This window comes from Populus trichocarpa, chromosome 18 (genome assembly GCF_000002775.5).
Source record: "Populus trichocarpa isolate Nisqually-1 chromosome 18, P.trichocarpa_v4.1, whole genome shotgun sequence".
Lineage (NCBI taxonomy): Eukaryota > Viridiplantae > Streptophyta > Magnoliopsida > Malpighiales > Salicaceae > Populus > Populus trichocarpa.
The window spans coordinates 12,998,977-13,014,511 of record NC_037302.2 but is presented as its reverse complement, the minus strand read 5'-3'; the positions used below and the strand labels follow the sequence as shown (position 1 = coordinate 13,014,511).

The 15,535-nt window shown below is 38.2% G+C and overlaps 3 protein-coding genes across 3 annotated transcripts; 2 read left to right on the top strand and 1 right to left on the bottom strand.

The window, feature by feature from the left end:
* The first annotated feature begins 1,194 nt into the window (after nucleotides 1-1,194).
* LOC7489473 (leucine-rich repeat receptor-like protein kinase TDR) lies at nucleotides 1,195-5,210 on the top strand. The gene is made up of 2 exons (XM_002325119.3): nucleotides 1,195-4,185; nucleotides 4,634-5,210. The coding sequence occupies exons 1-2, from the start codon at nucleotides 1,626-1,628 to the stop codon at nucleotides 4,933-4,935; spliced, it is 2,862 nt and encodes a 953-aa protein (XP_002325155.1). The 5' UTR covers nucleotides 1,195-1,625; the 3' UTR covers nucleotides 4,936-5,210.
* A 593-nt stretch (nucleotides 5,211-5,803) lies between these two features.
* LOC7493417 (uncharacterized) lies at nucleotides 5,804-6,712 on the bottom strand. Its single transcript, XM_002324531.3, has one exon. The coding sequence runs from the start codon at nucleotides 6,710-6,712 to the stop codon at nucleotides 5,804-5,806; it is 909 nt and encodes a 302-aa protein (XP_002324567.1).
* A 2,642-nt stretch (nucleotides 6,713-9,354) lies between these two features.
* On the top strand, nucleotides 9,355-14,707 carry LOC7489472 (DNA replication licensing factor MCM5). Its single transcript, XM_002325117.4, has 18 exons — nucleotides 9,355-9,688; nucleotides 9,787-9,930; nucleotides 10,111-10,290; nucleotides 10,377-10,475; nucleotides 10,562-10,698; nucleotides 10,784-10,889; nucleotides 11,247-11,381; nucleotides 11,456-11,533; nucleotides 11,769-11,873; nucleotides 12,022-12,113; nucleotides 12,199-12,331; nucleotides 12,425-12,520; nucleotides 12,796-12,887; nucleotides 12,984-13,074; nucleotides 13,388-13,497; nucleotides 13,618-13,735; nucleotides 13,863-13,964; nucleotides 14,319-14,707. Exons 1-18 carry the CDS (start codon nucleotides 9,410-9,412, stop codon nucleotides 14,400-14,402), a joined length of 2,181 nt encoding a protein of 726 aa, XP_002325153.4. The 5' UTR covers nucleotides 9,355-9,409; the 3' UTR covers nucleotides 14,403-14,707.
* The last annotated feature ends 828 nt before the right edge of the window (nucleotides 14,708-15,535 follow it).

Here is a 15,535-nt window from a genome sequence, read left to right as displayed (position 1 = left end):
TATCTGCTCAAAACGTTCTTATATAGGGCCAAAACTCCTTGCAGTAATGCAAACGAAGGACAAGCTTTTTTTGTCCACGGCACTCACGGCACTCAAAACTTTTTTGCCTTCTCTGCCTAGTTCCCTTGACGAGCTGGTTCCCAGATCAAACAAAACCCAGGAGGACTGTTAGCTGCTTGGGTTCTCTCTTTTTTGATATTTTACTAGCAAAATGGTGTCCAGCTACTCCCTAGATTAGGTTCAAAGACAAGACCAACTGCTTCAAGGGAGTGAAACTAACACTTAAAAGGCGGTGTACCTTTGTGCCTAGTTTAGCATGTCAAAGTATAGCTGCTTGTAAATGTTTGCTGCTGGAGGACCTACCTCTCTAGTCTCTATACTCTGTACAGGATACGTTAGGGCTTGTGGTCCATATACGGCCAGCTTCAAACCCTAGAGATGGTGAAAACATGATATAAATGCACTTGTAATTAATGCAAGATTACGCAACCTACATAATTACAAGTCTGCTCTCTTCCAGGCGTCCGTCCATCTTGAGAATCCCAGCACTGTAAAATAATGATGAGAGATATCTTTCTTCGCTTTGGTTTTACTCTCGTACAGATCTTGAAAAATAAAATAATAAAAAGTTCATAGCACCGTATTAGAGACGTTAAGTTTAATTATTAGATTGCATTAGGAGCACGAACGAAGGAATGGATTGTGCGTTCACTGCCAACTGCCAAGCTTTGCACATATGTCAAGAACAGGCTATAGATTCTTTTAATGTCCTTCAAGGACACAAAAGGCTTAGTTTAATCATAAATCAAGGAAAAAGAGAGCTGCTTTTTCTTATCACTGCCATTGTCTTTATTCTGTAACTTCTCCGCACCTGCTACTATCATTTCAATGACTGGTCAATCCCAAAACAAGGACTTAATTGTGTACACAATAAACTGGCACGCATGTCCCTTGATTCAATGCTTGCTTAATTTGATCTGGTCACACGCAAATCTGGATGATTTTTTTTTCCTTGCCCAGCATTTGCTTCAGTGCTGCCATGACAGTTTGCTTCCAATAGTCCAAAACTAGTTCAGAACTGTTGCTATCATAATAATTGCTTACTTTTCTTAATTTCTTATGATATTCTTGCTTATAAAATAATGGTTCGCTTTAATCCTAATCTGCTACTGTTTGCTTGTAGCCATCCAACCAGAAGAGGATACAGAAAGGAGCTTTATCTCCAAAATAAAATGGCAAAGATATGGATGATTACGTTTATGTTGAAACACTGTTACAAATTAGCAACTGCAGCTTAAATATTTCATTTTCTCCAGTGAAAAGCAGGAAAAAGATGCTTCAACATGGAAAAGCTAGATTCCTTAGTGGCCAACACCATCCAAATTAACAATGACCCTAAGGGCCCCTTATTGCCTCTAAAATAACTTGATTGATGGCAAATTCTCATATCAACTAATCCCTATACGTCACTCCCTTCTTTTATGCCCTCTTTCTCTAGTCCCCATGCACCTCTCATCCAACAAAAACATAAAAAATACACACAGGCCTTATTCTAAACTGACAGATTTTTCTCTTATCTGGGGTTGTCAATAGTTGTCTTTCTTTCTTCTCCACTTCGAGTTCCAATGGAGATTTTCCATTGCATGTACTTCGGGGTGCTCTTGGCCTTGACATGCATAGTTGCGGTTGTTTTGGCTGATGATCCTTACTCAGAGGCTCTTTTGAGCTTAAAATCTGAGCTCATTGATGATGATAGCAGCTTGGATGATTGGCTAGTGCCTCCTGGAGGAAACACAGAAGAGAAAATCCAAGCATGCTCTTGGTCTGGTGTCAAATGCGACAAGAACTCCACAGTTGTTGTTGCTTTAGACCTGTCTATGAAGAATCTTGGAGGTGAATTGACAGGGAAACAGTTTGGTGTCTTTGCGGAGCTTGTTGATCTTAACCTCAGCTACAACTCATTCTCGGGGCAGCTTCCAGTGGGAATATTTAACCTCACAAATCTAAAAAGCTTTGATATCAGCAGAAACAATTTTTCTGGCCAGTTTCCGGGTGGAATCTCCAGTCTTCGTAACCTGGTTGTGCTTGATGCCTTCAGCAATAGCTTTTCTGGGCCGTTGCCAGTTGAGGTTTCCCAGCTTGAATATCTCAAAGTTTTCAATCTGGCTGGGAGTTACTTTGATGGACCAATCCCATCGGAGTATGGTTCTTTCAAGAGCCTTGAGTTTATTCACCTGGCAGGTAACTCCCTCAGTGGTAATATACCGCCGGAGCTAGGCCAACTCAAGACAGTGACCCATATGGAGATTGGCTACAATTCATACGAGGGAAGTATCCCATGGCAAATGGGTAACATGAGTGAGCTTCAATATCTTGATATAGCTGGTGCAAATCTATCTGGCCCAATACCAAAGCAACTCTCGAATCTCACCAAGCTAGAATCACTATTTCTCTTCAGAAACCAGCTCACTGGATTGGTCCCCTGGGAGTTTAGACAAATTGTGCCTCTCGCCAGCTTAGATCTTTCTGATAATCAACTTTCTGGGCCTATACCTGAGAGCTTTGCAGAGTTGAAGAATCTCAAGCTGCTAAGCCTTATGTACAATGAAATGAATGGCACTGTTCCACCAGGCATTGGTCAGCTTCCTTCACTGGAAACGCTCCTTATATGGAACAATTTCTTCTCTGGTTCACTTCCAAATGACTTGGGCAAGAACTTGAAGCTGAAATGGGTGGATGTTTCAACCAACAATTTCATCGGCAGCATTCCACCGGATATTTGTGCAGGAGGGCTAGTAAAACTGATCCTGTTTTCAAATAACTTTACAGGCAGTCTCACACCATCCATCTCCAATTGCTCTTCGCTTGTGCGTCTACGAATTGAAGACAATTCCTTCTCCGGTGAGATCCCTCTTAAATTCAGCCACCTTCCTGATATCACATATGTGGACCTTTCCAGGAACAAGTTTACCGGTGGGATTCCCACAGATATCTCTCAAGCTTCCCGTCTGCAGTACTTCAATATCTCCAATAATCCAGGGCTTGGAGGTATGATCCCAGCAAAAACATGGTCTTTGCAGCTTCTCCAAAATTTCTCAGCGTCAGCATGTAACATCTCAGGCAATCTTCCTCCATTCCACTCCTGCAAATCTGTTTCTGTTATTGAATTGCGCATGAACAATCTATCAGGAAGTGTCCCTGGAGATGTTTCTAATTGCCAAGCTCTTGGAAAGATGGATTTAGCTGATAATAAGTTTACTGGTCATATACCAGAAGATCTTGCAAGCCTTCCAGCTTTAAGTGTCCTAGACCTGTCACATGATAATTTCAGTGGTCCAATACCAGCGAAGTTTGGTGCTTCTTCAAGCTTGGTACTTCTAAACGTGTCTTTCAATGATATCTCCGGTTCCATTCCCTCCAGCAATGTGTTTAAACTGATGGGAACCAGTGCATATCAGGGAAATCCGAAGCTATGTGGAGCACCTTTGGAACCATGTTCTGCTTCCATCACGATATTTGGCAGCAAAGGCACAAGAAAGCATACGTGGATTCTGCTACTATGTGCAGGGGTGGTTGTATTAATTGTGGCATCAGCCTTCGGGGTATTCTACATCCGGAGAGGAAGTAAAGGTCACTGGAAAATGGTCTCCTTCAGTGGACTCCCCCGATTTACAGCAAGTGATGTTTTGAGGAGCTTTAGTTCCACAGAATCAATGGAAGCAGTGCCACCAGAATCTAATTCAGTTTGCAAAGCAGTGCTGCCCACAGGAATAACAGTTTCAGTGAAAAAGATTGAACTGGAAGCAAAGACAATGAAGAAAGCCACAGAATTTATGACACGACTGGGTGTTGCAAGACATAAAAATTTGATTAGATTGCTAGGGTTTTGCTACAACAAGCAACTAGCTTATGTCCTATATGATTATCAGCCTAATGGTAACTTGGCTGAAAAAATCACTTTGAAGAGAGATTGGGTGGCCAAGTACAAACTCGTCATTGGCATTGCCAGGGGACTGTGCTTCCTTCACCATGACTGCTATCCGGCAATTCCTCATGGAGATTTGAAGTTGAGTAACATATTGTTCGACGAAAATATGGAGCCTCATTTGGCTGATTTTGGATTCAAATACCTGGTAGAAATGACTAAAGGCTCATCTCCTGCAACAATTTTCATGGGAGAAACAGGTACCAAGTCACCACATATAGTTCTTTTAGCATGTCGTTTCATGTTCTAAGATTTTGTAGGGATTCCTGTTTTCTAAATCACTTCCACACATCAAACTGACAAATAGTACCTTTTAATCAAAAGTCTAATATTGTCAAAAGATGTAAGAATGTCTGGAAATCTGTAGTATACTTTATATAAGCTAAGGAAGAATCACAAAAGTCCAACCAAGAAAGTTGTTGCCTGTCTAAGTACACACACAGAATTAGTCAAGATTCCTTACAAGCAAGACTAAATTAAAACGGAGTGTGACAGTGATTAAAATTTACAAGCAAGACTAAATTGAAATTATGTTGTTGTCTTGAAATAGGGAAAAGGATATTCCTACAAATAGAAATCTGTTAACTCTGGCTAATCTCTTCTCTGGAAGCACAAGTAGTGATTAATGTTTGTTCAACTTTTTACCAGGCGAACTGAACAGTTCCATAAAAGAGGAGCTCTACATGGACATATACAGATTTGGGGAGATCATTCTGCAAATCCTGACTAATTTGGCAAACGCAGGAGGGACAATACATAGCAAGCCTAAGGAGGTACTTCTAAGAGAAATATATAGTGAGAATCAAACTGGTTCTACTGATTCAACACAAGAAGAGATAAAACTGGTTCTTGAAGTTGCTTTGCTCTGCATAAAAAGTAGGCCATCTGATCGGCCATCCATGGAAGACGCACTGAAGCTTTTATCAGGGATGAAGTCACAAAGAAAATAGCAGCAGATATATTAAAACAAAGTCCATACTGTGCATTTCATAATGCCACATATCACTGGGCATGATAGGTGTGACTTTTAGCTAATTCATATGAGTGTCTGTTTGTATTTGATTATCATACGTAGCTTGTTCCCGTAGTGATTACTGGAAATATTTTGCTGTAATATATAGCGCCCTATAAGTTTGTGTATTTTTATCTTATAGATGTTAACTACATGGTTTTTTTTTTCCATGTTTGATGTAAAACTTTTGGCATTATAAAGTTCAATTTTCTATCCTTGCAGCCATATAATACCATACATCAACCTGCATTTCTTATGTCTAATTTTCAAAACCATAACAACAGTTCTTTAACTTCTGCTACATATCGCAAGGGAAAGGTCCTCCAGAAAAAATTAACGGCTAGCAAGTATAGTGAAAATATGTGGGAGTAAAGGAACAGGCCAAGTGAAATTTTCAACAAAAGAGAGCTAACAGTGAAAGATGAATTGAAACCTTTGTCAACGTGGAAGCCAGAAAAAAGAAAAAAGGGAACCCTAATGATAATGATCAAGCAACATTAGAGAACTGGCTATGGTGAACCTGAAAGATTATAATCACAGTTACAGGGGATAAAGTTGAAACAAAATTACAGGCTTAAAAAGTGGTCAAATGATCATTAAAGCATGGTTTTTTACATGAATTGATTGATGATAGCCTGTCTTGGTTTTCTTGTCATAGCTATGAAAAGTTTTCCCTTCTTGGTTAAGCAAAAAATAGGAAGAAAGGGACAACCATTTTCTTGTAAATGAAGTCTTTTATCCAAAAATTTAGCTCTACTTTTATTCAATTTTGCAAATCAACGGTACAGATTTTCGTTCAGACAAATTCACATACAGCTAGAATCCAAACCTCTTAACTTGGCTTCAACAGCGTCCACAACACCTTGAAAACTATCAAACCTTCCACTCACAACATCAACAGTCACTCCCAACCTCTCAGCTCCTGCGGCGGTCACCGGCCCGTGTGCTGCCACCACCAAATGAGGCCACCTTCTCCTCACCATCTCCCAGTCCCACCCAAACTCTCTCAAACTCTTCAATAACCCCTCCACTTCTCCACTACTAGTAAACACCATCGCATCCAACAATCCCCCCTCACTCAACTCCACAACTCCCTTCCCGCAGGCGGGTCCCAACCACCGCGTCTCGTACGCATCAACTCTAATTGGGACCCATCCTGCACCCTCCAGTTCCCGGAGAAAATCAGGAACAACCGGAGGCTCCTCCAGTCCTACCACTCGTGGGACTGGACACAACACCTTCCGGCCTCGTCCAGTTCCAAGCAACTGGACGAGCCCGCTAGGTGTTGCTATTGTTGGAACTAACACGTTCACCCAGCTGATATCATCACCACAAAAAGTAAGCAAGAAAGTTGAGTCTATCAGTTCTACATCTTTGCCGAGCGCCGCGATGATAAATGTGTCCTCGCGAGGAGGTAGGAGAGGGGTTGTGAGGGAGAGAGCAGCGGTTGAGAATGCGGTGATGGCAGTGCGGGAAGGGAAGGCAATGGCGGAGAGGAGAGAGAGGGAGTGAGGGGAGAGATGGAGGGCTAGAGAGGAGAGAGTCTGTTGGGTGGGTTCGGTGGTGATGGTAGGGCACCATAACGGAGTGAAGGATTTGAGAGTTAAGAGGTGGGAAAGTCTGGTGGCGTAGTTTGGTGGAGTGGTGAAGGCTACGGTGGGTTTATTGGTGGTGATGGTAGTGAGGTTGTGCATGGTGGTGGTAGTTGTTGTCATCGTTGCCGAATCATTGGCTCAGAGTACTTTGCTTTGGATTCGTGGAGAGGAGATTTTTGTAATTTTCTCACACTCGGTCAAATATGTAACTGCCAATTTTCTTCTTTTTAAAAAAATTATTATTATTATTATTTTATAATGATCATCATTAAGAAAGGAAAATCAAGCTATAGTAAGAAAACTATCTTCTTCTTTTTCCTGTTTTATAAAGATTATTAAGTCCAGTTTAGTACATCTCATGGCCTATATAAAGTCGACACAGGCAAAAATAATATATTAATGACTTGTTAGTTTAGTACGAGGCTAGCGGTCCATCCACGTTTTGTCGCAAAGCCAGTTTTTTTAATAAAAAATGATGCTCGGTGAATTTATCTCAAAGGAAAAAAAAATCTATGGATCAAGTTATAGATATAAATAAGTCAAATAATTTAGTTTTATTTTAATTATATAATTATAAGATTAAACAAAAAAGTGATAATCTGCCATAAAAAATCAAAAGAAAATAAAAGATTTAGCTCGGCTCTCAACCTATCAAATTAAAAATGACAAAATTAGAACCACGAGGGGTGTAGCTTAACTGGTCAGGCTCTAGATTTGTTCCCTAAAAGTTACCAGTTTGAATCTCACAAATCTCAAAAAAAAAATAACAATTAAAATAACAATAATTAAAATCAAAGGTGAACCTAAAAAGAAAAACCAATCCAATAAAATGATTCAAAAACAAAATCAAAGAGAACGAGTATCAAAATTAAAATAAAAAATGCAAACAATTTTTTTACTAGAAGGGGAAAATGAAAACAAAAATCAATTTAGCAAATGACTACAACAAATAGGGATGGAAATGGAAACAATAGTATATTACAAGTTAGAATTGAAGGATGTAATCAATAACAAATAAGATTTTTACAAAAGAGTTATAAATAAAAAATAGAAATTAACAGAAAAATAACTGAAATTAAAATGCCAACAACAAGAGGATAAAAATGTACTTTTTAATAGCAGAGAGAGAAAATAAAAGGGGGAAACCCCACCAGCAATACATGTTGTACTGACAGGAATAAAAAGCCATGACACTTTCAACGACGCGATGAGGCATTTTTTGTCATCAAGAGGCAATGCACACGCCGCTCAAAGTGCATGAGCGCCTCATACGCGTCAGAGCTTGTGTCACAGCTCTTACATGTTTTTCCATTTAAATAGTATTTAATTTATTATAAAAGACCAATTTGACCTTCATGAAACCAATAATAACAAAAACAAAAAAAAAACGTAGTGAAAAGACAAAAACCCTTGGACGCATGTTTTATTTTTTATTGCAGGGGTAAAATTATTATTTTGTCGTGTTTTAAAAAACTGAAGTGACATAAATACCCCCTGCTTATAGTTTTAGGTTTTTTTTTTACCCATGAGGAAACTAAATTATTTTATTATGCTTGAAAAATATAAATAGACACACATACCCTTATTCAATCCTTTAACAACAAATGAATCTCGAGATAATATCAAAATACCCCAACATTAAAGCATTTGATATTTTTTTTGAACGACAAAGATGTTATTATATTATTCCAATAAATTTGTGCCTTCAATGTTTTTTAATGCCAAGTTAAATATGGTTAATAAAATAATTATTAATCCAATGTAAATTATTAAATTCAGACCCCACTTTCGTTTCAAGACAGGCCTTTATAATACTTTACATAATCAATTTTCATCAAATATATACAGGGCATCTTCATGAAAACAAAAATCCCTCTACACTTGCTTTTCACCTGTGTAAAATGGAGAAGACTTTCATGAAACAGACTGTCGTGAAAACATGCGCTATTATCTTCTCTAACCTTTTATATTAAAAAAATATAAAAAATAAAAATTATTATTACTAGGGATTGCATGGCAAGTTTATGAACTAAGTATAGTCTTGAGTTATTTGAAAAAATGACTTTTTATATAGTTTAGTAAATAAATGATTTATTTCCAAATCATTTGGTTTTATTTAATTTAAAGGATTGAAAATAAATCCCACTCGCGAATCACGACTGATGCAAGGAGACTGGGCCACTCCCAATGGCAGCAGCTACCTGGATATGAGAGCCCACAAAGAATTAGAAATTGGACTTCTGGAGCGAGGGCCAGCCGTTTGATAATAGGCTGAACCTCTGCAGTGGACGGCAACCATGCTTCTGGGCTTTCCATGCAACGCTGCGGACCAAATGTGACTGTTTAGAGAACATGCTTTTAAAAAAAAAAAATTAATTTTTTTGATTTATATTTATATTAAAAAAGTATAAATATAAATTGAAAAAAATAAAACCACAATAAAATATAAAAAAAATGAACAATGAAGCGTGCACAATAAAAACAAAATGCTTTTATATAACAAGTACTTGTGATTATATCGTTTAAAATTACGGTAACTTCTCAAGTGTTTTTTATTTGATAAAGTATTAGATTATTTTTTTTAAATATTTTATTCTTTTAATTTAATAATATAAAAAACATTTTAATATATTTAAAACATTTTAAAAAAAGCATCTTGTAGCTCTTAGAAAACACACGTGCAACAAGCACGTGCCCACCCGCCAATTTCCCGCCAAATCTTCGCGCTAAAATATGTGCGCATAAATTCCCTAAATCAGCCCTCACCTTCCTCTCTCTCTTCACAGAAAAGGGGAGTGAGAGAATTTTTCAGTCAAGATGTCAGGGTGGGACGAAGGAGCTGTGTACTACAGCGACCAGGCGCAATTCCCGGAATCGGGATCCGATGCGGCGGCCGCAACTCCAAGCCGCCACACCATCCTCCGTAAATTCAAGGAATTCATCCGAAACTTCGAGGCTGATAAAAATGTTTTCCCTTACCGCGAAAGTCTCGTCAATAATCCCAGATCTCTCCTTGTCCACCTCGAAGACCTCCTCGCTTTCGACGCCGAGCTTCCATCCCTCCTCCGGTCCTCTCCCTCCGATTACTTGCCCTTGGTACGCTCGCCCCCGTTTACATCTTAAATTTACTCTAGTTGTTGGTCCTTGCTGCGTGCCTCTATGAGATCTAATTGGATTTCTTTGCTTGTATTTAGTTTGAGACGGCGGCAGCGGAGGTGTTGCAGAGTCTGAGGTTGAAGGAGCAAGGAGAGAGCGGGGAAATGAAGGAGCCGGAGACGAGAGAAGTGCAGATTTTGTTGAGTTCGAAGGAGGATCCTGTTTCAATGCGATTGCTCGGGGTTAGTAGCTTTTTATTTTTTATCTGATTAAATTAGGGGATTTGGAAGGCAAGCTGCCTGTGATTTACTTAGATACAGTCAGTTTAATTTAGGGTTTTTCAATTTATTGGCTGGCTGCCGCTTGCGGAAGAAAAAGTATCTAGGCAAGTATTTGTTTTTAATTCATGTTTTTGTGTGTAGGCTCAATACATTTCAAAGCTGATTAAGATATCTGGGATTACTATATCTGCTTCAAGAGTTAAGGCAAAGGCAACTTATGTGAGTTTAGTGTGTAAGAATTGTCAAAGTACAAGGGAAGTTCCATGTCGTCCAGGCCTTGGTGGGGCAATCGTGCCACGTTCTTGTGACCATGTTCCTCAGGTTTATTTCTAATCCTTTGTTGCAAATCCATGCATTTAATGGTTTTGGGGCTCCAAATTCCATTTTTTTTGTGGGATTTTGTGCAGACTGGTGAAGAACCGTGCCCTATTGATCCTTGGATTGTGGTTCCAGATAAGAGCAAGTATGTTGATCAGCAAACCTTGAAAATGCAGGAGAATCCTGAGGTAATAATCTTGATTCTAGTCAATTGGATGGTGGTGTTGAGTTAAACAGCCATTTCTGACTGATTTTGTTTATGGTGATTTTAAAGGATGTCCCTACTGGGGAGCTTCCTAGAAACATGCTTCTCTCAGTGGATCGGCATCTTGTTCAAAAAATTGTACCTGGCACACGATTGACCATCATTGGGATTTATAGCATCTTTCAAGCAGCCAATTCATCAGCCTCGTAAGAATGATTATATTTCATATCTCCATGTATGTGCTTATTGTTTACTGGTAATTGATTTTTTGTTAATGGTTCAACTCTGCAGCCAGAGAGGAGCAGTTGCGGTTAGACAACCTTATATCAGGGTAGTTGGAATAGAAGAAATAAACGAGGCCAGTTCTCGAGGTCATGCAGCTTTCACTGTAGAAGAGGTACAAGTAGAGATCACCACTTATAACTGTTTTAATAACTTTCAGCACACACTTTTTTATTGCTCATGATAGATTCACCACTACTTTTTTCATGCATGACTGGTTTCTACACTTAAAAAAAAAAACTTGGTTAGAGTTTTAGATGCATGACAGTAGTTTTTATCAACTGCTGCTTACTTTTGGGAAGAGATAGGAGGTTAAAATTACCCTAGAAAAATTTCTAGTACTAGACAGGCTCTTCTCTTCTCTTCTCTTTTTCTGGCTTATACTCAATGCTGCCTTGCTGCTAGGAAACCTCCTGCTTGTGTTTTGGTCACTGATCACTGGCGGAAAACTGATTCTTTGTACCATGTGCAGGTAGAAGAATTCAAAAAATTTGCCTCAAGAACAGATGCATATGAAGTCATATGCTCCCAGATTGCTCCCTCTATATTTGGAGAAGAGAATGTGAAGAAAGCTGTGGCTTGTCTTTTATTTGGAGGATCGAGGAAGGTACATACCTTGAACCTCAATTGTTTGTTGGTTTGATGTTTATTGATGTTTGAACAACTGCTTCACAAGTGCAGAGTTTGCCAGATGGTGTAAAGTTGAGAGGTGATATTAATGTGTTGCTTTTGGGAGACCCATCTACTGCTAAATCACAGGTTAGTTCTTTATTCAGTTCTTAATTTATGAGTTGAGAGCTCTTTATAAGTTATAAGGTGTGTAGTTGTGGTCTCATTTACGCATCTTTCTGCTGAAAGGATTTCCCTGGTCTACTTATTTTTTTTCCAGCATGGAAAATCTTAATTATGGTAAAAGTTCATGATGTGTGCACACGCAAGCACCCACATGCATGCGTGTTTGTGTATGTTGATTATAATTTCCTTGCCTGTGAAGTTTCTCAAGTTTGTTGAGAAGACCGCTCCTGTGGCTGTATATACTTCTGGAAAAGGCTCGTCAGCTGCTGGTCTTACAGCTTCTGTTATACGAGATAACAGCACTGTAAGTTCTCAATCTTGTTTGGCATGTGTAGAAGTGGTGATTTTTCATTTATTGCTTTAAAAGTAATTTCTGTTTTAGCTAGCCAATATTCTTCTTGCACAACACTATGAAAGTCTTCTAATTTAAATCACAAATATTTGGCTGTCAGCGTGAATTTTATCTTGAAGGAGGAGCCATGGTTTTGGCCGATGGAGGTGTTGTATGTATAGATGAGTTTGACAAAATGAGGCCAGAGGATAGGTAATTGAACTCAAAGTAGATAATCCTGTATCTTTCCGCTTGTGATTCCTAGGAATTCTTAAGATTTTGTGTCTATGCGGCTCAGGGTGGCTATTCACGAAGCCATGGAACAGCAAACAATATCTATTGCGAAAGCAGGAATAACTACCGTTCTCAACTCTAGGACATCAGTGCTTGCAGCTGCCAACCCTCCATCAGGTCGTTATGACGATCTCAAGGTTAGCAGCGACGTCTTTTGGTTCATCTTTCCCAAATTCTTAAAAGAAAGAATTTGATGTCATAAGCTAACAATTCTATTGCTCGCCTTTCAGACTGCACAGGAGAATATTGATTTACAGACAACCATCCTTTCTAGATTTGATTTAATCTTCATTGTGAAGGATAAAAGAGACTATGGTCGAGACAAGGTAATTTGCATACTCATCTGAAACATTTTCACCTGAGTTGATATTAGATCCTGCAGGGAAATGTGATTATTCTGTTATGTTTCTTGATGGATTTGAAGACACAGGACCATATAATCATATATGTTGGTGTGTATATTTATATGAAAACTAAATATGATTGTTATCAAAAAGCTTATTTTGATGAATTTAAAATAGCTAGTGTTTTGCATGCTTTCTTTTCTATTTCAAATTCCTGTGAGTCCTTGTGGCGTTTGAACTAAAATCTTCTGTTACAGATTATTGCTAGCCATATCATAAGGGTACATGCATCTGCCGATAGAACATCGAGCAATGGCAGAGCACCTAAAGAAGAGAATTGGCTGAAAAGGTATCTTTTTGTCAGACTTAAGGATACGCTCTTTACAATCCTTTTTTGGTGAGAAAACCATGAGAAGCTAATTGGTACAGGTTATGACTGTTTCAGGTACATAAAATACTGTCGAACTGAATGCCATCCCCGGCTGTCAGAATCTGCATCCAGTAGACTGCAGAATGAGTATGTCAGGTTCAGACAGGTATTTGCTGCCACATGCTAATTCTTTTCAAGAAAGAGCTATCATTTCTTTGATTGCTTGAGTTTAGATGCATTTTCTGTTAAACTCAATGTTTACACTTCTTGTTCCATTCCGCATTCCCTTCCATAATTTAGTTTTGACTGAGCAGATCTAATTACACAAATTGACTTCATTATTGGCCAACCAATCAACAACACTGCAAAGGATTCTTTTGAAAATTGTTTTAAATTATTTATTCATTATCACCATGTGCATTTGGCTAGAGGGTTACGGGCTGCTAGTCTGATATCTATCAATCTGGTGATTTGATTAGGATATGAGAAAGCAGGCAAATGAAACTGGGGAGGCTTCTGCAGTACCCATTACAGTAAGGCAGCTGGAAGCTATCATAAGATTGAGTGAGGCTCTTGCAAAGATGAAAATGTAAGTGTAGTTATTAAGGCTGGCAAGTTTGAGAGCCTGCACAGGTGCTTGTTTTACAATTTTCCCTTTGTTTATAGCTTGGTGTATTGATTTGCAACTTACTCATGAACTATTAATTAGGTCCCATGTTGCCACTGAAGCGGATGTGGTTGAAGCAGTAAATCTTTTTAAGGTTTCTACTGTCGAAGCAGCACAGTCTGGAATAAATCAACAAGTGACTCTCACTCCTGAGATAAAGGTTTGTCGATGTCATTGTTACTATTTGCTCTGTTTTCTGTCTGTCATGAGTTTCTCAACAACCTGTTCTGAATTTTATTGGCTTGTAATCTATCAATCACCTGCTTGATGTTTTTTTTTTTCAACAGCAAGCAGAAACTCAGATTAAGAGAAGATTAGGAATCGGCATGCGCATATCAGAAAGAAAGCTGATTGATGAACTTGCCAGAATGGGAATGAATGAATCAATTGTAAGCATTTAATTTCAATGCCATTCATTTGCTTCTCACTTTAGATATCTGGTTGAAACTCTTACTGTCACCTCTTCAAGTTCTCAAGAGTTTGATGCCCGGAAAAGAGTGGCCAGTGGCCACATAGAAATGTCGTGACATTTTGATAAATTAAAACACCTGTTATTTGTGCAATAATATGTCAGCCTGACTGCTGTCCATTATATAATGGAAGAAAGCAATACCCATTGCTATGATCTCCAGGGTTCACGGGACTTGTATAAGCCTAGCAAGTAGAATATCTATCTCTGAGATCTGAAATCATAGATGTCATATGTATTGTGTTTTTATCGATGATGTGATTGCATTTGGCAGGTGAGACGAGCTCTAATAGTAATGCACCAAAGGGATGAAATCGAATATAAGCATGAAAGGCGTGTCATTGTCCGGAAAGTATAATCTTATGCAGAATTGATGTTCGTGATTGAAAGCAAATTATGAGAAGCTGCCGTTCAGTGATGGTAACTAGGAAGTTAAGCAAAGCATGACTCGTGGATTTTGCTGGCATCATTATGGCTCAGCTATAATCCTGGCAACAGGTTAATCAACATATGCATGTGCAAATGTAGAATTGGCAGAAGTAAAAGGAGATTATCGAAGCAGTAATTGATTGTGTCTATTGATTTGAATTAGAGAATTTCTTTTTGTAACACATGCTAGTTAACTTGTATTGCTGATTTGCCAATCCTTTCTCATTTCTTACATTTTTACGGCCATTTGGTATGGTTGCTGGGTTTTTCTATCCTTCTGAAAACTGAAAACGGGAACTTGTTCGGCCGACGAGCAATTTGTTCCGGGGATAAATATGCTTGCTCCTTTGAAAGAAAATGGCGAGACTCAACCTCTAGCAACTTTACAAAGTGTGGTAGAAGAGGTAAAATGTGAACTTCTGTAAAATCAAGGCTGGATTAACTAAACTAAAAGTTAAATAAACTAAATTAAAAAGTTGCAGGGTGAAATTATATATATAAAAAAAGAGATGTAGAAAAAAAAGTGAGGGATAAAAATAATATATTGTTTAAATACAAATAAAAATAATTATAGAACATAAATATTTCTCTTCTTACAAAAATTCTGCAGCAACTATAAGGAAAAAAAAGAGGTAGTTTTGTATTTATTTTTGTAAATCAAAAGAAACACTAAAATTTCAAGAACAATCCAAGAGATTAACAATAAAATTTGAACAATAAGAGAAGGGGAAAGTTGACTGTCATTAGAAAGAGAAAGAGGGAGTTGAAGATCGAAATCTTGATTTTTACTGGGTAAGGTGTTCTAAACATGGTCTTATGAGTCGTTTCAAAATCGATTATGAATTGATATCTGGATATTGAATTATAGATATAGTTAAAAATTTAAGGAGAGGCCGGACAATAAAAATTTAATTTCTAGATAGTAATTATTTTATTTTTCTTCAGTTTACATGAGATTGTTGTTTTTTCAGTTTACATGAGATTGTTGTTTTTATCACAGGGATCTTACATAAAAAGTGCATAAACAAACACAGGACATTGGCAACATGCATGGGCATGGTT